The 24,579-nt window shown below is 38.9% G+C and overlaps 1 protein-coding gene across 1 annotated transcript in view; it reads left to right on the top strand.

The window, feature by feature from the left end:
* The window catches only part of SYNJ2 (synaptojanin 2), an 89,605-nt gene that overhangs the window by 42,427 nt on the left and 22,599 nt on the right, over window positions 1–24,579 (top strand). Inside the window, exons 8-18 of the mRNA XM_089530124.1 lie at window positions 3,367–3,539; window positions 4,698–4,779; window positions 5,068–5,217; window positions 5,301–5,466; window positions 7,349–7,540; window positions 9,621–9,702; window positions 11,367–11,507; window positions 13,664–13,856; window positions 17,110–17,268; window positions 19,028–19,184; window positions 22,021–22,138. Coding sequence (XP_089386250.1) covers window positions 3,367–3,539; window positions 4,698–4,779; window positions 5,068–5,217; window positions 5,301–5,466; window positions 7,349–7,540; window positions 9,621–9,702; window positions 11,367–11,507; window positions 13,664–13,856; window positions 17,110–17,268; window positions 19,028–19,184; window positions 22,021–22,138 — 1,613 coding nt within the window. The remainder of the gene's footprint in view (window positions 1–3,366; window positions 3,540–4,697; window positions 4,780–5,067; window positions 5,218–5,300; window positions 5,467–7,348; window positions 7,541–9,620; window positions 9,703–11,366; window positions 11,508–13,663; window positions 13,857–17,109; window positions 17,269–19,027; window positions 19,185–22,020; window positions 22,139–24,579) is intronic.

Raw genomic sequence — 24,579 nt, 5'->3', positions numbered from 1 at the left:
AATCATTTCTTTGAAGTTTACAGTGCTGTGTAAATTTACAGTGCTTTATAAATAAAGGTTAATAATAATAATAATAATGAAGCTGGTCATGAGTCACCAAAGAAAAGATTCTGTCAGTGAAAGTGAAGAGTGCTGTGTTGTGCCCTAGGTGTTCTAAATAGTTTGTTGTTGTTAAATATGCTTATGTATTTCTGACTGTATTTGTCAGGTTAAGAAGAAATTCAGGATCCAATCCTGTACTGGAAGCATAAGGGGCAGCAGGATTCTACAGAAGCCCCATTATGCTAGTGGGAAGTTTGATGGGCTCAAGGGCAGTGCCCCTTGGAATATCTGCTCATTCAGGCGTCCTGGACTGTGACCCTGCCTGGATACACAAATGGGATGCATGAGAGAGCTGGCTGTGCAGAGAGCAAAGGACTATGGGAAGGGAGAAGAAGGGAAGACAAGTACTACTGGAATGCTATTCAGAAGTGCTGGAAATGTAATGTCTAGGAAAGAGCTGGACCCAAAGGGCTGTTTTCTCACCCAGGAGATTATGATTGGCTTGTGTGTTCCTGAGTGAGATGGATCATCTTACCCTTACCTTGTACGGTAACTTAGGCAATTGTGCCCAATTCAAGACTGATTTACAGTGCTATGGAACTGATCTGTGGTGTTTACATATCCCAGCAGTGGAAGCACTATGGTGTTGTCATTCATGTTGAGGAGGGAGCTAGCTTGTTTTCTGCTGCTCCAGAGACTAGGACTTGGAGCAATGGATGCAAGCTACAGGAAAAGAGATTGCACCTCAACATTAGGAGGAACTTCCTGACAGTAAGGGCTGTAGTGGAGTCTCCTTCCTTAGAGGTCTTTAAAGACAGGTTGGGTGGCCTTGATTTAGATTTCCTGCATGGCAGGGGGTTGGACTGGATTGCCTTGTGGTCTCTCCCAACTCTATGATTCTATGTGGGTGTTTCTTGGGGGCTTGACCCTTTTGTGAATTCATTGGTTCCTTCTGTTAGGCAAGGTGAGGTGTCTGCATCAGACGATTGAGTGCAAGGAATGGCAAATGCTCCCCATACCAGGAGGATGTCCAAAAACAAGTGCCACTCATGCCCATTGCCGATGGTAATCTTCTGCTTGGTATTTTCCCAAGACAACTGGCCAAGGGTGGATGCATGAGAGCCCAGCATTTGAAACCTGTTTGGCCCCGAAATGTGCAGGTGGCACTGCTCTCCAGAGAGTTTGCTCTCCCTTTGTCCTGTTGTGACAGAGTATGTTCTCTTCCCAACTTCCCATTTGGCAGGAAGTCAGGCTGCTACTGGTGGATGACATGTGGACATAATCACCAGCACAATCCCTGACTGTGGATTTCTAGTTGTCTATTTTTCCTTTCCACTCCTGAACATGGATTCAGTACACAGTCTGTTGGCTGGCATAGTAATGATGTGTGTCCAGTCATGGTGTAAGTATAGGATTACTCTCTCAATATTGTTGCTTATGCTTTTTCCACCCCTCTCTCAAAATAATTTAAGTTAGAAATGATCATTTTCAGTTTCTTTGTGCTATTAACAATTAACACAGCTGCAGATTTGGGTACAATGCATTTGAACAGTGATTCATGTTGAGGCAGTAGCAGTTTAGCGTGATGTCATTTCCAAGTATACTACTATGTGCAGCTGTCTGTAAGTAATCAGTGGAGTGTGGGCCGTTACCAAAGAAACAGATCCAAGGACAGTAATAAACCAGAGAAGCAGGCCTCTTCCCCATTTATGAACAGCCCTTACATAGTCAGTGCTTCAAGTGTCTGTTCTTTTTTGAATTTATTTTGGAACTGTGCCACCTGAACTTCAAGATCAGCTTGGTAATAATGCTTGTGTAAGTGTACCCTAAAGGCACCAGATCCTGTTTGATCTTGGAAGCTAAGCAGGGTTAGCCCTTGGATGAGAGACCACCAATGAATACCAGGTACTGCAGGCTGTATTTCAGAGGAAGGAACTAGCAAAACCACCTCTGAATATTCCTTGCCTAAGAAAACCCTATGTAATTCATGAGGCTGCCATAAGTCAACAGGCAACTTGAAGACATACACTCAAAGGTGAATAAATCCTTGTTAGGAAGGAGGCTGTAGTAACTTTATTATATAAGACTAGACATTTGCACCATTGTTGTCCTCCTGCAATACAGCTTAAATACAGAAATATTTTAAAGTACAGTACATTAAACAAGTAAGCACAGTGTTCTGTGATACAATGGAGAATAGAAGTCATCTATTGTATATGGGCATAATATACAGTGCAATTCCAACAAGAAGCAAGATGGCAAACAGGGTAACTGGGGAGCAGAGCTCAGAAGAAGTTACTTTTGGTGGTGATGGCTCAGGGATTCTGAGAGCTGTTTCCATGCTCTGGTTGAGGAGGCACTACGGAGAGAGCGAGGGTACTTTGGCAGAGATATTTCCCTTTTGTTTCTTTATTGATATGGAGTACTTTATACTGGCACCTTCAGTTGCAGGAGTAGAGTTTCATGGTTGTGACCAGAATCCCAAGGTGAGGTATCTGTTAGGGATATTGGCAGATAAGGTTTCAGAATATTGTTATTGTGTGTCTTCAATCCATTTCTGACTTATGGTGTCCCTAAAGTTTTCTTTGCAAGATTTGTTCAGAGGAGAATTTTTGTTAGTTCTTTTAAGGTTGAGAGATTATAACTTGCACAAGGTCCCCCAGTGGGTTTCAGTGGCTAAGTAAGGATTTGAACCCTAGTCTCTTGAAATCCTAGTGCAATACTTAACCACTACAGCAAGATGACTTCCATGTGTTTCTACAACTCCTATAATACCTCAGTGGATGCATCTTCAACATATGATTGCACCCATCATATATTAAATGTTTTTTCAAGCTGGTGCCCCAAACTCAATAGTAACTTTATTTTCCAAGTGAGAATTAATTTAATTGCCTTTGGGAATAAGAAGTACTTTTTATTTATTTATTTTCTCTGTTTTCTAACTGATAAGAGACATGATATGGGCACCTAGGTTTTAAGTACTAAATACAAGTTGCTGTTCAGCAATACTGAAAGGACACAGCTGTTTATCCAATGTTTAATGTAGCAGACAACTCCAGAGGCACCCAACCTAGCTGTGCCCTTGATATTATCAGAGTTTATGAACAGAGAAGCACTGACTCTTGGAGAGCACAGAAGGAATTGAAGAATGTATTTTTTTAAAAAAAAATATTCCGGGATCTATGTCTGATTGATGCTACAGCTGGCCATAAATGGTTCAGCACAGTTCAGTTGCATATTATTACAAATGTTTCTGTATGAAGCAGTAAAATAAGGGTTTTTTTTTATAAGTTCTTTATCCTTTCCTTCTTTTTTTTCACTCAGAAGTTGCTCTGGGCATCATCCCATGCAGCTGACACACCCATGATTAACTTTGATTACCATCAGTTTGCAAAAGGTGGGAAAATGGAGAAGCTGGAGAATTTGTTGGGGCCTCAGCTAAAGTTTCACTGGGAAGAGTTAGGCATCTTCACAAAAGGCGAGAATGCAAGTGCCCGGTAAGTATACTAGACTCTTGATGCCATATGATTGTGTATTGTTTTTTTGTTTGTTTTTTTAAATAGATTTGTTTAGTTCAGATTTTACAGGTGTTTGTCATGACTGCAGTCATTTGATTGCAATGTACAGTAACTGTTTGTAGATAAGAGATTATTTGTGTGGTAGAGCTTTGCATTTATCTGAAAGAGATTTCAGGGGAAGGTAGTTCAAACTGGAAGACTTCTTGTTGTTGTATGCCTTCATCATTTCTGACTTACGACAACTAATATATTCAGAGTGGGTTTACCGTTTCCTTCCTCTAAGGCTGAGAGTGTGTGACTTGCCCAAGGTCACATAGTGGATTTCTGTGACTGAGCAGGGATTTGAACCCTAGTTGCCCAGACCTCTAGTCCAGCATTCAAACTCCTGCACAATGCTAGCTTCCCCTAGTCTTGCTGTAAAGTAGGCAGAGTTATGACAAGTGAATCCCGTTCCTGTTGTAAGCAACAGGTTAAAACTGCTTGCCCAGTGCATCCATCTGGTTGATTGAGTCCCAGATGAACATCAGTGACACATTGAAGGCTGATTCCTTAAGGGCAAAGAATTACTGTATATACTCATGTAATGTCTAGAAATTTTAGTAAAAAAATTGACACCCAAAACCTAGGTCGCCTTATCCATGGGTCAATGTAAATAGTATAACTCTTATTAAAAAGTAGACCATTCCATGGTGAAAGGCAAGAGTGCAATCTGTCCTGGAAACACTGACTTCCCTCTGCTCTCTCTTCTATCCATCTTTTAGCGTGAGCCAAAACTGTTATGTCTGCAGAATATAGTAGGGTTGTTGGCATTGATTTCCTTTGCTTCATCATTTAGAGCCTTTGTTGCATGTCCTTAAGTTTTACCCTCGACTTATTCATGGGTCATATCAAAATGCATAATTTTGGTCCCAAAACCTGTCCTCGACTTATATATGAGGTCGATTTATAGTTGAGTATATACGGTAATAAGAATTTATAAATAACTTTGCTCTCGACACACTCATTGTCACTGATTTTTAAAATGTTGTTGTTGTTGGGGTCCTAAATCTTTAGTGCTAAAATTATTTAGTGGGATGCTAAATCTTCAGTTGGTTTTTCAGTACTACATCTTTTAGTTCTTTGACTTGATTTTTGAAGCCAACAGATGGGTACCTTGCGAACAAATTGCCTGGATTGTCTGGATAGAACCAACACCGTTCAGTCCTTCATAGCCCTTGAGGTGAGTAATTCATCAGATATCCAGTAAAATGCTTCCCACCCACTCCCCAGACACATTGTACTGGTTGCTCATATTATTACTTTGAGAAAAATTCTTACTCTGCTGTGCAAAATGTCTACTCTTGGACCCAGCAGCAAACATGGGATATGATGCATGCAGTATTACTCTGAGCAAAATATTTGCCCTACTGAGCAAAATTCCTGCTCCCATACCCAGTAGTAAGCATGGGGTATGATACAGGAGGACAACTTCTTCATGCTCATTCATTCTTTTTATTTTCTCATTCAGGTCCTGCTCACTCAGTTAGAGAGTCTGGGATTAAACTCCAAACCTATAGTTGAACGTTTTCTGGAATCCTACAAGGCAATGTGGGCCCTCAGTGGACACAACCTGAGAAGGATTTTTACAGGCAAACGTGCCTTGGAAGGAAAAGCTAAGGTAGAGGAAAACGTCAAACCTGCTAATTCTTGGAAATTCCTACTATCAGTTAAATTAACGGTGTGAATCCCTTTATTATACAGGTGGGGAAACTCAAGGATGGTGCCCGTTCAGTGTCACGAACCATTCAGTCAAACTTTTTTGATGGGGTGAAACAGGAAGCCATTGACTTACTGCTTATTGGTGATTTCTACAGTGAAGAATCTGAAGATAAAGAGAGAATGCTCATGGACCACACAGCATTGCTGAGTAAGCAAGAGGGAGGCCCCTCTTAATATTTTGATACTGATATGCAGGTAGCTAGATTGTCCACATTAGCATACTTTTTCTCAAGCATTGGGGAATTAATAATAACAGAATTAAATATTTATGGGGCATATGAAAATCTGTTGTTTAATTCATTTGACAATTTAATACACTTATACTGTATACTTGAGAGCATATAAATCTAAATACAGAGAAAAGATTTGTGAGCTGTACAAAACGCAAGTTGCTCATTTATTAAACTGATTTAGCGAAGTCCCATCCTATATCTAGAGATCACAATAAAACAAAACAACAGTAAATAATATTTAAAAATTCAGTAAGATGGAACAATATACAGAAATCTACTAGCCAGTAGGTCAGAATAAAGCCATAATCACTGGCTTCAAAAGTTTGGATGAAGAGCCAAGTGTTAATTAAAGTAGTGCCAAAAAGAGCAAGATGTCTATGGTTTAGGAGGCTTGGTAATGATGTCTACTCATTTCTTGAATAATGGGTGTGGGTCTTGGAGTAGTAGTGGTACTGCAGTACTCTCAGCCCTGCCTATGCTCCTTTCCTGGGCATAAATATCACAGATAGAAACAGAAAATATGGAGGACATATATGTAGTGCCCAAAACAACACTATATCCCTTTATCCCTGGGCAACATTAATAAAATAAACTGTGTAATTTCATCATCATATTGAGAGTTTTGCCACTCTCCAGGTTTCAGCCAGTGACATGGATTGTGGACAGGGGGCCTATAATACTATTTATTTTATTTTATTGTTATTTGGGGAGAAGGGAAGAGCAGACAGCGGGAACTGTATTTTTCAGTTCTGCCCTCAAAACCTGGGTGAATAGTAAGGTCTGTTACTTTGAAGACAGCTTCAGAAAAGAACCTCTTGTACACAGCCACCCATCATTCATTCACAATTGACACCCATCCTGAGACTAAATCTAGGTCTGATCCTGTACTTCTAATTATATAGGTTGGAAACACTAGATCATACTTTTCCCTTTACTCATTTGGATTGTGAAGATCTTACTCACTTACACTCATTCCTTGGCTTTCTGCGCTTATTTGAGCATTCTGTAAAGTTAGCATGACTGTTCTGAGGATTGTTTTAATTAGTTTTAAAAGTGCTGCCACATTTCATTTTCTCTCCCCCCCCCTTTCCTCCTCTCTCTCCTTTTTTTTAAGGGCTACATCATTATAACCATATTATTGTTGGTGGCGCAGTGGTTAAATGCCTGTACTGCAGCCATTCACTCGAAACCACAAGGTTGCGAGTTCAAGACCAGCAAAGGGCCCAAGCTCGACTCAGGCTTGCATCCTTCCGAGGTCGCTAAAATGAGTACCCAGACTGTTGGGGGCAAATTAGCTTACTTGCTAATTAGCTTACTTGCTGTTCACCGCTATGATCTTTGGAATAGCGGTATATAAATAAACCAAATTATTATTAATTATTATTATTTATTCTATAGCCCTGTGCTAGAAAACAAACAAGAAAATGTATATAGGATTGGCTTGAATTCTGTGAATTCTTTCTAGCCACTCCAGTGCAGTGAAGTTTACTTATGAGTAAAAACACAAAGGGCTTCTTGTTGAATTAGCTAAATGTCCATCATTAGGTTGCGTTAGCACATGGTGTTTCTCAAAGGCTGAACTAGTCCTTCCTTGTTTACTCATGTGCCTGTTTATGAACTGTGATGGCTGGTGAAGAAGATGATGACTGTGGTCCTAAATGCTTAGGCTTCATTTAGGTAGTAAGAGAAATGATTAAAGGCATGCCAACAATATAGTTCGGTATCTGTTCTAATAATTTCCATATTATTTCATGAGAGAAAATCCTCTCTCCCTTTTCTCCCCCTTCTCTCCATCAGTGACTCCTAGCATTTTGAAAGCTATGTCAGAGCGTCAATTTGAATTCACTAATTTCAAGAGGATTCGTGTTGCCATGGGGACCTGGAATGTAAATGGAGGCAAACAATTTAAGAGTAATATTCTTGGTACCAGTGAATTAACAGACTGGTTGCTGGATTCCCCTAAGCTCTCTGGGGTTTCAGAATTTCAAGGTAACAAGGAGTAATAGACAGACCTAGAACAACATCAGAAAGAAAGTGTGTTTCAAATGTGTACATATTCTGTTTTTCTTTGTTTCTCCCATCCCTACCCTTACACACACATACACTTACTGACTGTCTCTGTTGTCAAGGTCTCAAGATGGTTAGGACTGCACCTGCAGTTTGACAATACTTTAACTACCATGGCTGAGTGCTATAGAATTTTGGGATTTGTAGTTTTGTGAGGTGTTTAGGCTTCTGTGACAGAGAACTCTGATACCACAACAAACTATAGATCCCAGGATTCCATAGTAAGGAGCAATGGCAGTTAAAGTGTTGTTAAACCATTATTTCTGCAGTGTATAATCAACCTAGGATACTTGGGCTAGCATCCTGTTGATGAATTATAATAGTGTAATTTGGCCTTCTGGCATCACAACTCACTTATGTTGATGATGATGATGATGATGATGAATTTGAAATTCATTACACTCCGAATCCCCCCAATCTACCTTATCTCAGTTGCAGTCCTCCAAACAGCTCTTTTCCTATAGCTGGATGCAAAGCAATGATATAATCAGTAGGGTTCTACAGAGGATTACTGGAGATCCTTGTGGATGCCTATTTTTGTGCATCCACTTATAGAAAAATACCTGGATGTCTGCTGCTCTTCCTGTTCTCCACTGACTAGGAAATAGCCAGGTTGGAGGTGTGAATACCCAGCTGCAGCTGTGAAAAGTGGGAGCAGGGATGGGGAATGGGGTTGAATGGAAGGCTATCATAGGCGGGATACAGATCGCCAATTTGGGGCGGGCTGCAGCTGCCCCTTTGCGCCTCGTATTCGGGCCAGGGCAGCCACAGCGGCAGCCCAAAGGCCCAAATACGGTGCTTTTTGGGACCAGGGAGAAGCAGCAAAATGCCTCTCCTCCCTCGTCCTGAAAAGGGGTGTCCTTGGGGCTTCATGCTCCAGGACACCACGGGAGCCGCAGCCAGGGGAGAAAGGGGCCACTCGGCCCCTTTCCCCCTGGCTGCCATTCCCGCAGCAATCTAGTTGCCGTGGAAATGAGGCGCCCTCCAGGAAGGAGCTCTATTTTGGAACTCCTTCCGGCGCCGCTGAAAGGACGCCATAAGCGCTCTGTGGCGGTGCCAAGACGTGACGGCTGCGCCATGCCATTTAGATGCGGCCCGGCCGTCACATCAAAATGGCGGTGCCCATGTAGACAGGGCGCCGCCATTTTGATGTCCTGGCGACGTACTAGGGTTAGGGAGCGTCTAAAAAGGATGCTCCTGGGCAACCCTAGTAGGTCACCAGGACGTACTAAAAGGCCCATCTGTACAGGGCCATAGCTACATATTGTAGCTATGCCTCTCACTGCAGGATGCAGTTTTATACATAAATGGTCCAAGACAATCTGCTTAGCAGAAAAACCTAAAAAATGACTTTTCTTACATCTCTTCCCCAAAATGAGGGATTTAAAGCTGACACCCAAATGGTTAAGGTACTTTCATGTCAATTAGAAAGTTGAAATTTGTGTCTCTATGTGCCTTCAAGTTACCTGTCAAATTATGGTGACACCATGCTTTTCATAGGATTTTTTAAAGCAAGGAATACTCGGAGGTGGTTTGCCATTACTTTCCTCTAAAATTTACCCCACAGCTACACAATATTCCTTAGTCCACACTTAACATAGTTCACCATTAGTAGAAAAGTCTGAAACGGGGTACTTAAAATTATACCAGTCAAAAAACGTAAGGCCTGGAATTTAGCACCCAACATAGGGCAACCTTTCCAGCACAGTGCAAACCCAAGTATACAGTGGACAAAATACTGACTGTAGGAGATCAGGATTTCTGCATGTTTGAACCACCGGACAGTGGAGAGGGTGCACTAACGGTGCAAACCAGGAATAAGCATCTATCCTTGAAGAACGTGCACTTTATTTACTAGCATCTTGCTTTCATTTTCCGCCGCTTTGATCATCGCGGAAAAGCGGGATAAAAATAAAATTTATTATTATTATTATTATTTTAAAAATGAAATAATTATAGAATAATAGCAACTTGCATGATTTTTTTTCTCTTGTTATCATAGATGACCATTGTCCTTCTGACATATTTGCTGTGGGATTTGAGGAGATGGTGGAGTTAAATGCTGGGAATATTGTGAATGCTAGGTATGATTAAATTGAATTGTCAGCTGTATAATGGCATACTTCCATACCGTTTGTAAACCTCAGGTGGCAATATCTGAGTCACCCCTGCTCTGACAACCCTGCATTCATTGTGGGTCTGCCGTTAAACTCAGTTCAGAAACTGCAGTTGGTTCAGATTATGGCTGCAAGATTGTTTATTTAGGACTGGGCATTTCAGTCATATCACTAGCTGCAGTGGGTTCAAGTCTTGTTTCCAGGCCCATTTGAAACTTCATTTTCATTTCCCTTATGGTTTGGGATTTCAAGAGTGCCTTCTCCAATATGCAGCTGTTGAAACTATGAATGTCCTTCAGAGTCTTTGCTCCAGATGCCGTAGCCAAATGAAATGGGAGGACATTATTTTTAGTTGTGGTTTCCTGGGTGTAATATAAAGAAGCTCACCTGGCACCTTCTTCATGGTCATTTCAGCATAAGGTGATGCCTTTTTAAAACAATTTTAAAAACAGGTATTCTTAATATTCTGAACCACTGTGTGTGTTGTAGATTTGTTTGTTATCTGCTTTTATTCACTTCATAATTTTTATAGTGGAAGCTTTAAAGCCACAAATTATTATTTTATGTCATGTGGTTTTTAAATTATATTTTATAATTGTATGCTGTAGTTTGCCCAGAGAACAATGTAATTGGGCAGCTCAATATGAATATAAGGAATATTTTAAATCAAATTATTAACAAACCACTAAGAGATTGCGTCTATACACTGTTCATGTTCTGTTGACTATAAAGTGATGTGATAATTTACATTTATTAATGGACCATTAAAGAATCATCACTACTAATAGACCTTTGTATCATCTAGTCAAATGCAGTACATTTCAGTAGGAGTAGTTCATTTATTTGACTGAAAGTCCTGCATTCATATGTGAAACAATACTTTTGAAATGTCTTACAAAAGGAGGAGTGAATTAAAAATACTGCTTTCTTGGAATCCTTATAGGAGACTAAACTATTGCCAAAATACTGCACCAGGAGACATATTGTAAAGTTCCACGCAGACAGAACTGTGATACGTCTCCCCTCTTGCCACCTCCAGGACTTACTTTATAGCTGCTATAATCTGCACTCCTGGGCAATTTAGTGGCCAGTGGAGAGCACGGAACATTGGAGAAACATCTGGCTATGTCCCTATAGCTAGGTAAGTCCTGTAAGATGACAATATCATTCTGCATCTAGCTACAAGGACATGGCGAGAGACTTCTCTAATGCTCCCATCAGCAGCAGCTAAAGAGTGAGACTTAGGAGGATGTTAATCATGGCACAAGGTTGGTAGAGAATTCACACTTCCACAGTGACCAAAATAGACTTACAATGGTGTAAGTGCAACCATCATACCATCATATGTCACTAACAGGATACCAGCCTGTTATTTAATCAGTTGGAGGGGGGATTAGAAAGGTCTTGCAACAAAGGTCATTGAGTGTTATCTATTTTTGACAAATGAACTTTAAATACCTAAATACCATATTAATATCTTTAGTGGTCACCTATTTTGATTTGGTCCACAGTCAAGTCTAAAATATATTTGATTACAGTGCTGAAGGTGCTTCAGGGAAACTTTTTTTAAAAAAAAAAATCACTACCTGGTGAGGAAAAATGTTAACTTGATATCTATTTATTTGTTTCAGCACAACTAATAGGAAGATGTGGGGTGAACAGCTTCAGAAAGCACTTTCAAGGACACACCGATACATTTTGTTGACCTCGGCACAACTTGTTGGTGTTTGCCTTTTCATCTTTGTACGACCTTACCATGTCCCCTTCATCAGGTAGATCTTGTGGTGTTTGCAGATGACCTTTTACTGGTAGATTTGAGGGAAAATATACATGTTCTCTCACAGTAATTTCTAATTTGTGAACACAGCTAGAAAGCAAGGGGAAATAATTTTTAAGAGGGAACTTAACACTTAAAAAGAAAAACAGATTTCTTTTAAAATCTGGAACAAAAATTATCTGTTGATTTCTCTGAAAACCCCCCACAATCCCTGTTGTTTTTCAGAGTGAATTTTTAATATAACTCAATTATCAGAGAGCTTCCTACATTGCTTTAACCTATGACCAAAGTACAGTATGCACAATCTGTACAGTGGTGCCTCGGGTTACGAAATTAATTCGTTCCGCTGTCAATTTCGTAACCCGAAAGGCTTTCGCAAGCCGAATTCCCATAGGCGCTAATGGGGAAAAGCCGCGATTCCGTGTGAAATCGCGCCGAAAAGCACCAAAAGTTTTTTCGTAACCCGAAAAAACTTTCGCAACCCGGAACAATGTTTTCCAATGGGATTTTTTCGTATCCCGAAAATTTCGTAACCTGGGTATTTCGTATCCCGAGGTACCACTGTATTGGTAGTCCAGATGGAGGGAAGTATGCATGTTTTCTTGCTGTAATTTTTATTTGTGAAAAAAGCTAGAAAGCACGGGGAAATAATTATTAAGAGGGAATTGAAAAACAGATTTCTTTTAAAAACCTGTAACAAAATCTGTTCATTGATTTCTTTAAAAAAAATACCACACAATTTCTGCTGTGTTTCAGAATGAACTTTCATTGTTACTGAATGATTAGGGAGTACTATATATAGACTTAACTTATGACCAGAGTAGTTACATGGTGATGTGTGAGACCAAGTCTTGCTTCACTTTATCCCTCTACACATACAGCCTGTCACACAAACCGGGGACTGGATATATAGGGCTTGCTCATTCTTTTCTGGCATCAAGAGTACGTTTTATGCCAGACAGTATATCCAACCAAATGAATGGGTCATATGTGAACAAGCATATAAACGTAGTACATTCATTAATCTTTGTCTGTTCCTATGGAACTGAAAGTTACATATGCAGAAAATCAATAACATCCCCTAACCACTGTGGCAGAATCTTAGGATGTAGATTATACAGTAGGAAATAATCATGTGCCAGCCCTGTACACAAAATTACTGTCTTGCACAGTCTGTCAGCACTGTCCACAGTAGCACTAGAGCATCCGTGATGTACTGCTGTCTTCCTTAACACTGGTACACACCAGATGTTTTGGATTACAATTTCCCAGCCTATATGATTACCTTCCATATGCAGAGAGCCAAGTCTGAATCCTTCCCAATGTTCTGTTTATGGCCAGCATCATGTTAGCAATATACACAAGTGCAAGTCCAACATAAGACTGCACATCTCTTCTTTTGGCTGTTGCAGAGGCTGGTATTTTCTTCTTCCTTCCACAACAACAAAGCTGCAACAACAAACATAACAACAACAACAAAGACCTGCCCCAGGTCTCAGTATTTCACTGTGATTGCACTGCCTCAGTTGTTCAGTGACTGGTTCAATAATTGCAGTCAACCCTCCAAATTTGCAGATTTGACTTTTGCAGATTTGATGATTCACGGATTTGAATAGCATGTACTTTCTAAGAATCTCTAGGTCCTCCAGTATGACTCTGTGGTCAACATCTGCCAGATGTTATGCTTGAAGACCTAGAGATTCCTAGAGAGAACATTTGTCTATGCATTTACAGGTCTTCCTGTGCAATTCTGTGGTCAGCATCTGACAGATGTTGACAAAAGACTTGTGCTGGAAGACCCAGGGATTATGAGAGAAGTCTTCTCTCAGGTAAAACAAACCACAGTATTTTTTTAATTTGTGGTTTTTCCACTTTCAAAGGGGTCCTGTGCCTTTAGCCCCAGTCAATGTGGAAGGACCTCTGTACATAATTTCCTGAAACCTCCAAAGGATCTCAGCAGATGATGTCATGGATCTACATTTCACTGTGGGAGCAGAGCCAGACACTTCTCTGAAGCTCCCTGTTCTCCAACAGTCACTGAATGGCTATGGGAGGAAGGGCATAGTTCTGCCTGCACAATTTTTCTTCTATGCTGTGCAGTACAAAATCTTGGCTTATTTTCGGCTTTGTGTGTTTTTTCCTTCTCCACAGGGATATCGCAGTGGACACAGTGAAGACCGGGATGGGAGGGAAAACTGGGAATAAAGGAGCAGTTGCCATTCGTTTCCAGTTTCATAGCACCAGTTTATGTTTTATATGCAGTCACTTGACAGCTGGTCAATCTCAGGTGAAAGAAAGAAATGAGGACTACAAAGAGATCACTCAGAAGCTGAGTTTTCCACTGGTAAGCCCTGTAAAATGTTTTATTTAGAGCAAGGATGGGCTGCTGCTGAAGGGCTGTAAGGCCATTTTTCAGATTGGCCAAGTGTTCATGTTTTGGTTTTATAAATGGTTTTTTTAGTTAAAAGTACATAATTATTACCTATTTATGTATTAGATGAGATATATTAAGAGTGTCTGAAATTAATTAAAATTAATTCTTCATTAAATTTGACAAAATAGGTTAAAATTCCCACCACTCATTAACAAATACATTATTATTAAATTCATATATGCATATAAGTGAATCTTAAACGTGCTTAAATTGCTTTTAATTAATATGATTAATGGCTGATATTGAACTAAAAGAAATTAAGTTGGCTGTGATGGTAACTATCCCATTGTGTATTGATCTACTTAGTTTCTTAACCATTGACTATAGTGCACTTAGCAGTTTGTTGTGTAATTTAGGCACTGTATATACAAATAGGCAAAACTGCCAAATTTTGGCAACAAATCACAATGTCAGTAACCTATTGTGGAGTCCTGGGTAGCTCCCAAGAAAGGATGGGGAATCACATGCAACTCATACCATCCATTCCTGATTTAGGGCTATGTTGAATTATCTCTCTCACTCTCACCCCCTCTCCATTCCCTTGTTTGTCCTGGAAAATTCATGCATGAAAAGTTTTACCTTCTTTTTTCATATGCTGTGTGGTACCTCTTCCAGCTGTTTCACTGCAGTTACTTTCAGTGATTTCATTATTACATAAATAAAGTGCCTCAATTACTTAATATAGTATAATAATTTTTTAAAAGTCAATTCTCTGTTTGCTGTTCGTGGTATAAAACTGACAACACCGTAAGGAAAGTTAAAAGCCTGGAGGGAAGGAACCAGAGGGAAATATGCAAAAAAGTAAATGCTGAATCAAGGTCTGTGTGACAGCTCAAGAATTTGTTAAAGGAAATAGCATATTACAGACTGTTGTTTAGCAGTGATGTGAAAGAAAAGACAGTAAGAGGCAAGGCCTTTTAAACACAAGGAACAGTCAGAGTAAATTACAGGAGACACATCCTGTTTTTCTTGTGCTATTCAGTACCTGTTTGGATCTGAGTAACTGCAGGATTTGCAGCTTCTGCAGCACATTTTTTCCCAAAGAGGACATTTTTGAGGTGATCCCAACGACTCTGGAGTCACAAAGACAATGTGAGGATGTCACAGGTCCGGATCTGAGTAAAATATTGCCCTTATTCTGACAAGGCACATGGGGTAATGTGCAGAGCTAGTTCACATGTTACATACAGGTGGATAGGGTTTTATAGTTGTACTGATACATTTCTACGTATGCTTTCCCTCATGCAGCTCTGTAAATATCCAGTAAATTATGGAAACTGAAACCCTTCAAAGGAATGCATTTGTTTTATTATTGCTGGCAACTCTGAACATTTAAGGGAATGTGAGCAATAGTAAACCACCTCTTGTTTCCTGGGTATAAGACCATAGCACATTCATTTACTTTAGTGTGTGTTTTAGAAATTCAGTTGGTGCTGATTTTGAAGTCTTAAAATATGTTTTGAATCTCTGTAAAAACAATTGTTTCACTTTAGAAACCAGTAGTCTATTAACCAACTTCTACCCTGTACATTTTTGAAGTCAGGCTTTGCTTGTTATATATCTATATTAACAGTGCCCTCTAGTGATGCTGTAACTACTGAGACAATCTGGCAGAATCTATTCAGAAGTATAGCACACGGAGAGAAATTGTAACAAGGAACATAATATACATATGAACAAAATCTTAGAAAAATGGCATTGGGCTCTAACCAAATTTGATATTTCAGATTTGGAAGTGGAATGCAGAGAGATCTTTTAACACCTTTGAGACTAACTGAAAGAAAGAAGTTGGCATTTAGAGCTGGAGTAATTGTAACTATGATTATTTTGTATTGGCAAGATTGGCATCTCACACAGTTTTAAACTGAATCTTTAATTATCAGTTTCAAATTGAAACATTTACAACAAACAGGAATAATAAACTAGATGGTACATTAAGAATTGTCAAATACCAAATTCATTGTTTACAAGTATGAATTGGTGGTTTCATATGGTTATTTCATTTAGAACACTGGAATTCAGAGTATGGAATAAAAGTATTCCTATAGACATTCTTTTTCAAAAAGTCTTGAGACATAATTTGGTCATATATAAGATTGGTTTGTATGGGGAAACATATTTATTAGAAAATTTAAACAGAAATGCCAGATCTTGTCAAAATTTCTACTCTTTTGTTTTTTGAAAGTCTTTTCAAGTTACAAGTTAATTTTTCACATAGATGTATTTACCATGCTTAATTCAACCATGCAAAACACAATAGAGTCTACATTTATCTAGTGTTGTGTGTTTAATGCCAAATCATAATTTAGTGCTGTGTGTGTGAGCTTCTGAGAGCCCTAGCAAATTTTCTGACTCCCCTCCCTCCCATGTTCTCCTGCTTTACGGTTGGGGAGCAATAAACAATTATTCTGTTTCAAACAAATTGTTATGAACAAATCAGGAAATGTGGCTCAAAAACCCTTGCCAGCTTCAGCTTGTATGTCATGACCCTGTTTTGTTTATCAAATTAATAAACAAGCCAGAAGTGGGCAAATTGCAGCTGTCCAAATGTTGTTGGACTGCATTTTAGAAACATCTGGATGGCCACAATCTGGGCTGTACTTTGTCCCTTTTGTATAAACCCTGAGTCCTGATTTGTATGTAAAGACAAAGTAGAAACTAGAGAAAGAAAGACTTAACCATAATTTATTCCTCCTCCCATCAGTGCAGAAGCATCATAAGGATGACTCTATGACTCCAAATGAGAGTGCAGGAAGTAGAGAAAGGGTTGCGCTTTTTCACTTGAGCTCATACAGGCTCATGCTCATGACTTGGCATAATGTTATTGGTGAAGCAGCATTTAATCATGAGCCTTATTTTGATAAAAGCACATTTTTCCACTTTAAAAAAATATTCATTTAAAATGAAAAAAGATCTCTGCATTTTAGATATTTTAGGTAACCATCATTATGCCAGATAATCAAATAAACTGATATTTGTTTGTCTAATATTTGGTGGTGGCCTGTACCAAAACTGAACCTCAAATTTCCACTTAGATGCTGTATCAAGAAATATAGTGTCCCCTTTTTCAAGTTTTGTTATCAATCGATTTATGTGGTGATGGAGAAAATGAAAATGTACTTGTTTCATGTCAGTGAAAACACCATCCTGTGTCCCTTAACAGGGAAGAAATACGTTTTCTCATGACTATGTGTTCTGGTGTGGTGACTTTAACTATCGCATTGACTTGACTTATGAAGAAGTATTTTATTTCCTCAAACGGCAAGATTGGACAACACTCCTGGAATTTGATCAACTGCAGCAACAGAAATCCAGTGGAAAAGTAAGGGCACTGATGTTTTTTACGACCATTTACTATAAAGGAGACATTTAGCCAAAAGAATTTCACTTAGTTAAGCTGAAGGGAGAGATGAGAAAAGTAGGGTGTTTTTTTTTTTTGTTTTGCTTTAAAAAAAAAACCATTACAGTGCCCAAAACCCCACAGTCAGCATAGCTAGTAGTTGAGCCGACAAGGGACTTGTGTAGTTATTTTTTTTTTAAATTCCAGGCTGAAGAGCTATGGAATGTTCTGCAGGCACATAAAGTTTAAATTAAAGTTTGAGTCTGTTCAATGGCATGATGCAAGGCTGTTCAGTAATACAATATATGCCATTTTGAGTTTTCTGATGGAAGGAAGACAGAGTATACCTTTAATAAATGATAACTATCTTAGGGCCTGAAATGCCATATTCCATAATGTACAAGTATTTGTTTTTGTTTGAATGTTTGTTAATTTTGCAGTATGTTTTGCTTTTCTTCTGAAATACAGGAATCAGAATGAAATTAAAAGAGTTAGTATTCTTAATAGCTAAACCACTCTCTCTCTCTCTCTCTCTCTCTCTCTCTCTCTCTCTATATATATATATATATATATATGTAGATAGATATAGATATATGGTATCATTTAAAACATAGGTGGGAAAAGTTCAGCCCCTGGATTGCATGCAGCCCCTAAAACCCCCACACCAGTGGCCCAAGCCCCACAGTTAAAAGAAATGGTATGGTTTTCATGCAGTTTTTACCATGCATGAAAGCCCCCCCCCCCCCCCCAAGGATGAATACCATTTATTTGTTAGAGTGTTGTTGTTGTTTTTGAACTACAGCTCTGTTTGGCTGAAAATGCAACCTTAAACACATGCCACACAGTCTTACTAAATGATTGTATATACTCATATACAGGTCTAGAAATTTTAGTAAAAAAAATTGACCCCAAAATCATGGATTGACTTATCTGTGGGTCAATATAAGCACTGTACCTTAACTCTTACCAAAAAAGGAACCATCCCCTATTCTGAGTGGTGAAAGGTGAGAGCTTAGTCTGTCCCAGAAAAACCTAAAATAAGCACCAATCCTTTCTACTCTCTCTCGTGGTATTACTTCTGACCTTTTTACATGCATGGGTATAGAAATAGTGGTGGTAGCAGCAGCAGCAGCAGTTCTTTGGCCTTTCCCCTCAAATGAGTGCTGAGAGAGCAGAGGAGTTTGGTGCGTCTTTTAGGTTCTCCTGGGGTGGCCTAAGCTTTCACTTTTTATCTTGCTACACAGAGAAGGGGATAGTTCCTTTTGTGATAAAGAGTTAATACTGTACTTTAATTCTTACCTTTACAACCTTTTTGACTTGTGTGCATTGTCATAGTCCTGCCCTTGCCAATTTACCTCCCCCACATGTCACACAGCCACCATTTACCATACCTCTCTCCTCATCCATCAAGCCTTTAGAGTGAGCACAAACAGTTATATCTGCTGAAATTGTTTAAGTTCTTTGCTTTGTCCTTTTTATCTCTTGTCACATGCTCATAAATTTTACCCTTAACCTATATCTACAGGTCATATGAAAATCAATAACTGGCCCAAAAACCTTCCCTCAACTTATACATGAAGTTAACTTAAATATGAGCATATTTGGTAGGCTCATGTCTGTGCTTGCATCTGAAATCCCCTGCTAAAGTTTTGTTTTTCTTTTTTTTTTTTACAAAAAGAATATATTTTGAATGACTGCATGATAAGACATGTTTTAGAATATTAAATAATTTATTTCACAGATTTTTAAGGATTTTCATGAAGGAACTATAAATTTTGGTCCAACATACAAATATGATGTTGGTTCAGAGGCTTATGATACCAGTGATAAATGTAGAACTCCAGCCTGGACTGACAGAGTTCTCTGGTGGAGGAAGAAGCTCCCTATTGATAAAACAGGTAGGTAGGACCATTGTTTATGTATCATAAAAAGGAATAAATGTGATCCATCGAGTAGTGTTCTATAATTTCCAGTTTTTGGGACCAATGATGGTAGGTAGGACTAAACATAGTGACTCTTGTGGGTTTGCCCCCATGAGCAAAACCCTTGTCTTTCTTTGCCTGATGGTTAGGTAGATATCCATGCCAAGATAGCATTGTGCTGTGCCTTTTTCTCCCTTCCAGCCAAATGATCATTGATTATCACTGACTGGAGTGATGAAATATAGACAGATGACATGGACAAGTCCTCCTAAAACATTATAAGTTGCTAATACAGTGGTACCTCGGGATACGAATTACCCAGGTTACGAAATTTTCAGGATACGAAAAAAACCCATAGGAAATTATTGTTCCGGGTTAAGAAAGTTTTTTCGGGTTACGAAAAAACTTTTGGTGCTTTTCTGCGCGATTTCACACCAAATCGCGGCTTTTCCCCATTAGCGCCTATGGGGATTCGGCTTGCGAAAGCCTTTCGGGTTACGAAATTGACAGCGGAACGAATTAATTTCGTAACCCGAGGCACCACTGTATTTTACAGTTTGACAAAGTGGAATAATGTAACTTTTTTTAAAATGGAAGAAACAAGTTATTCACCAGGTACTGCATATTATTTTCCACAAAGTAAAATGTTCCAGTGTCGCTGGTTTGTGTGTGTGTGTGTGTGTGTGTGTGTGTGTGGACTGCATCGGATCACACCCCAGAGAGGAGAGGAATCTGGCTGGCTCTTCTTGTCCCCGCCGGCCTTGCTGCAGTCCCATTCACCTCAGGCTTCTTGTTGCTGCCCCTTTTCTTCTGAGGAGAATGGGGCAGTATCAAGGATGGGTGGGGTGTGTGTGTGTGCACTCCTCCCGGCTCTTTGCCGCTGCCCTGGGGACCACAGCAGGGAGGAGTGGGGGTAGGTGCAGGTGTTCTGCCTGGCTGAGCCTGCCCCACCCCTTTTGCTTCTGAAGCCCTGCCCCTTTCACTGCTGAAGTCCGCACACATGCATACTGGATGACACCAGGTGCAGGGACCGCCACAGGCTTATCTGAAATCTTTGGTTCATAGGTTTACAGCATGGGAAAATAACAATAAATTTACCATTTAACTAAAGCATCTCTCTATAGGACCAAATATGACCATGGAGGAGGTGAAACCTCCCTCTGTCATTGATGAAATTAATAATAGGAAGCCATGTTAAAAAGAAGTATAGTTCCAATTGGTCATTTCTATCATCTTGTACAATAGATGTCAGGTACATAAGCGCTGTTTCAAAAAAAAATTAATACCACACTTCAGTTGAGAGATTATTCATCCTCCCCCTGAGCTATTTTCAATCTTGCAGGAATATATATATATATATATATATATATATATATAATCAGAGCTTTATGATTTAATGCCTCACAGTTGTCTCGGAATATATAGAGAAGTCCTATTTTGTATCAACGAACTGTTTGCTTTATAATTTGCCTTATTAGAAATATATTTTTTTCTAACATTCAGGTATACTGGGACATCCCCACCACAAGTGGGAAATATGTACCCTGTGCAACCCAGTTCATTCAGCGTTTGTTATATGAATATTTGTCTATATATTTCATTTTTCCTGGGTTTAAATACCAGTGCTATATTATTGTTAAAGCATGCTTTCATTCTTTACATCAATTGTAAATTATTTTTAAAGCAGGGGAAGATATACATCTCAGTTGTTACCATTTCCAGTGGCAGGAGTGTTGAGCTTCTGATCTTGTTCTGTCCTGTGTCTTGTTGCAACTGTTTTGGCACTGCTTGTAAAAAACAGTGTTAAGTAGTTAAAACATGAGCAATTGAGGTTAAAATCCCTGCTCTGCTATGAAACTCATTGGGTCGCTTTGGGCAGATCAAACTATCTGTTAACCCAACCCATCTCATACAGTCTGTGTAAGATTAAAATGCTGAGCTGTGTTGGACGAAAAACAGAAGAATGTAAGCCAGTAGCTGTGTTGAGTATATAGAAACTCTTTTGTGCATACAAAGTTATTGTCTTCTTGTCCATTAGAATTGTCACTGGGGATACTCTATGCATACACCTTTGTGTGTCTTGAATTAGTCTGGCACTGAGATAAATAGGGCAGTCTGTACTTCTCAGAGCTTCATCAGCAACCAGAGGTGTGATTCACATGTAATACTTTACTAGGATTTAGCATTATGAACATAATCTCCATGTTGTCAATGTCCAAAAAAAGGGCCTTTTTAGCTATTGGCTGGAATTCATTTTGAATTAAAATTTCTACTTCTTACATAACCACAACTGGGAAACTGAAACTGCATAATAGTGTATTCGGAAGATGGTAAGAAGTAGTGCATGAGCCCAAGACTTCACTTGGGCTCCCTGAGACTCATGCCCATAATACTGGACTCTGGTTTAATACGATGTACTTTGAATCATAATGAGAAACTGTACACACTGTCAATAGAGGTGGCCATGATTCCATGTCAAATTGGTATCAGTTTTCTTATTTTGTTATACCTTCACTGGATTAATTCACCTAATGAAGTGCATATCAGTTTAGCAACTCCACCCTTGTTTATCCCAAATGAATAATGTGCAAAAGGCCACTTCCTCCATCTGTTGCTTCTAATAACATTAGAAAGCCTGTGGTCTCTAGATATTATAATTAATGGTTCTAACATTATGCTCCTCCTTACTATATAGCACCACATAAATTATAAGACAGCATGCAGAGAAAGTGATTGAGAAGCCAACTTTTTGTTGGAAATATTCCTTAATGATTTTAAACTCTGTTCTGTTTTTTTTTTTTCTTTTAAAAAGCTGGGGAGATCAATCTTTTTGACACTGATCTCAGTACTGAAACCAAAGTGAGACCCATTTGGTCCCCTGGTGCCTTGATGTATTATGGAAGAGCTGAACTCCAGGCCAGTGATCATAGGTAAAATAATATAAAATGGAAGATGACCTTTCAGAAATGTTTTCATTTTCACTGTTATCATGTTTGTTTGTTTGTTGTTTGGGTACTGTTGCATAATTTAAATGGTAGGACAGATGCTTCTTTGTCTGCATGAGGTCCCGGGTTCAGCTGCTGACAGTTCCAGTTAAAGGGATATCAAGTTAAGTAGTTTCTAGAAAACATATCTAGCCAGGATATATGAAATTAACAGCTAGGCAGAATGGACAGTACTGACCTAGATGAGCCAGCAGTCTGGCTCAGTATAAGACAACTGCAGATGCTTGTAAGGACTGACAGTTTAAAGACTGCATATGGATGATTTGGGCCTCAGGTGTTTATTTGCATTTAGTCAACTGAATGTTCAGTACTGAAAGTTTTTTGGAGGATTTCCAACTAGCCCCACAGTCAGTGTGCCTTATTATCTAAAGGGAAAAATGGATTATTAATAGTTATGTGAAGTCATACAGCTAATAATGATTACATGGAGCTGATAATCTTAGATCTGCAGTGATGGGCTCACCAAATAAAAGTATTTTGAATCATTTGGCAGGCTCTATTATTTCTCTTTACAACCAAAAGTTGTAATTAGTCATCTTTGTCTACAGAAGCAATGGGATTGCTAGGGGTTCTTGCTCTATCATCTAGTTATAGCATGGAAAGCCAGTTAGGTCCATTGGGTGTTCAGAGAGAAAACATAGAGTTTGCTTATCTGCAGTGGGAAATCTCAAGGATAAAATTGTCTAAAACATTTATGGAAAAAAGTGAGAAACTGACACAATTGTTTTCTGTAATGATTTATTTTCTTCATAACATAATTTGAATATAAATATTTTTTGCTGAGATTTTAATATTTGCTTCACAAATAAACTTTGAGGATTGCTGAAATTGTGCTCTGTGAAATAATGCCATTACATTAGCCAGTTTAAAAAAGGACAATATTCTCCTGTTGTGATTCCTTCACCATTAGTCTGTTTTGCATTTCCCCCAGCCCTAGATATCATAATTCTCATAAGACACCCTGCTGTGGTATTGTATTTATTTGTTTACAACATTTTTACCACAGTTTGTAAGTCTAAAACAGAATGAGAGTCCTTTTAGCACATATTTGTATTTTTCCACGGCTTTAGAAATATTAGGATTCTTTTTGTCATAATAGATATAAACCCCAAGGATTTTAATGCTGCTTTCTGAGAGAGTTTTAAGTAGTGTGTAAAGAAAATATTCCTGTAGTTGTAGAAATAGATCTCTAATTTTCTACAGAAACCAATTTAGTTACCTTAAGTTTTTCTCCCCTGGTTCTTTTCCACTAGTTTGCTCTTTACTACAAAGAATTTGCCAATTTATCATATGTAACATGAATATGATTTGCATACTTTAATCTTTTGTTGGTTGTACACGTGCATGTATATGCACACATTTATTGTGGCCATTCTGGTATGAGGACATTGTTGGCATATTTGAATGAACGTTTGCTAACAATGACAGAATGAACTTTTCCTGGATTTAGAACTTTGCCTGTGACTATGGCAATGCCTGTGACTATGGCAAACTGAGGCCTCTAATTCACCAGTCTACTATGACTAACTGTTCACAGTTTTCCCCCAGTTGACTAAATATTTCTATGTATTCTTATGCAATCATGTTGATAGATTCTTTTATAAATTAAAGTGTGGCACAGTGGTTCAACGCTTGTACTGCAGCCACTCACTCACAAACCATAAGGTTGTGAGTTCAGTACCAGCCAGGCTTCAAGCTGGACTCAGGCTTGTATCCTTCCGAGGTTGCTAAAATGAGTACCCAGCAATTAGATTAAAGTTGTAAACCGCTTAGAGACTGTTTGGGTCAGTATGAAGCCGTATATAAATGAAGCTGCTGTTGCTATTGCTAGTAAGTGTTTAATATACAAGCATAGCTCAGTTAATAAAGCTTCTTTTTACCTGCCTAGACCCCCCCTTTTCTCCATTCTTCCTGGAAGGTGTTTAGTAGCATCAGCAGTGGGAGGATGGAGGGCAGGAGAAGCACAGACTTTCTGTGTTGGATTGTAGCAGTGTACCTGCAGTAAACAGTGCAATACAATTTGAAGTGAGAAAGGATGAGATCCTGCTCTACTCAGGCTGATCCTATTGTAATTGCATGCACCTGTGTGAGAAAAAGTGAAGAAAAACCCCATTTGCCTCCAGAATCCCTAACTGAGCATGTATGAACATCAACAGAGAAAAGATGAGAGAGGAGAAAGCTACTAAATGGTTCTAAAAATTGGATATCAAAACAGATATAATAAGAAAAGTGAAAGCTGGTGAAGAAAGAAGTCATCCCTGGATGCATTTTGGAAGAAGCCTTCAAATAGTCTTTAGAAGGTTCAAAGTGTTTTAGGTTATTTATGCATAGCTTACCTGACCTGCTTGTTTCATGTGCTTATTGAT

Source organism: Sceloporus occidentalis, unplaced genomic scaffold (assembly GCF_023333645.1).
Source record: "Sceloporus occidentalis isolate IW3139 unplaced genomic scaffold, rSceOcc1.0.p SCAF_6, whole genome shotgun sequence".
NCBI classification, from domain to species: domain Eukaryota; kingdom Metazoa; phylum Chordata; class Lepidosauria; order Squamata; family Phrynosomatidae; genus Sceloporus; species Sceloporus occidentalis.
This window is presented reverse-complemented; position numbering and strand designations above follow the sequence as displayed.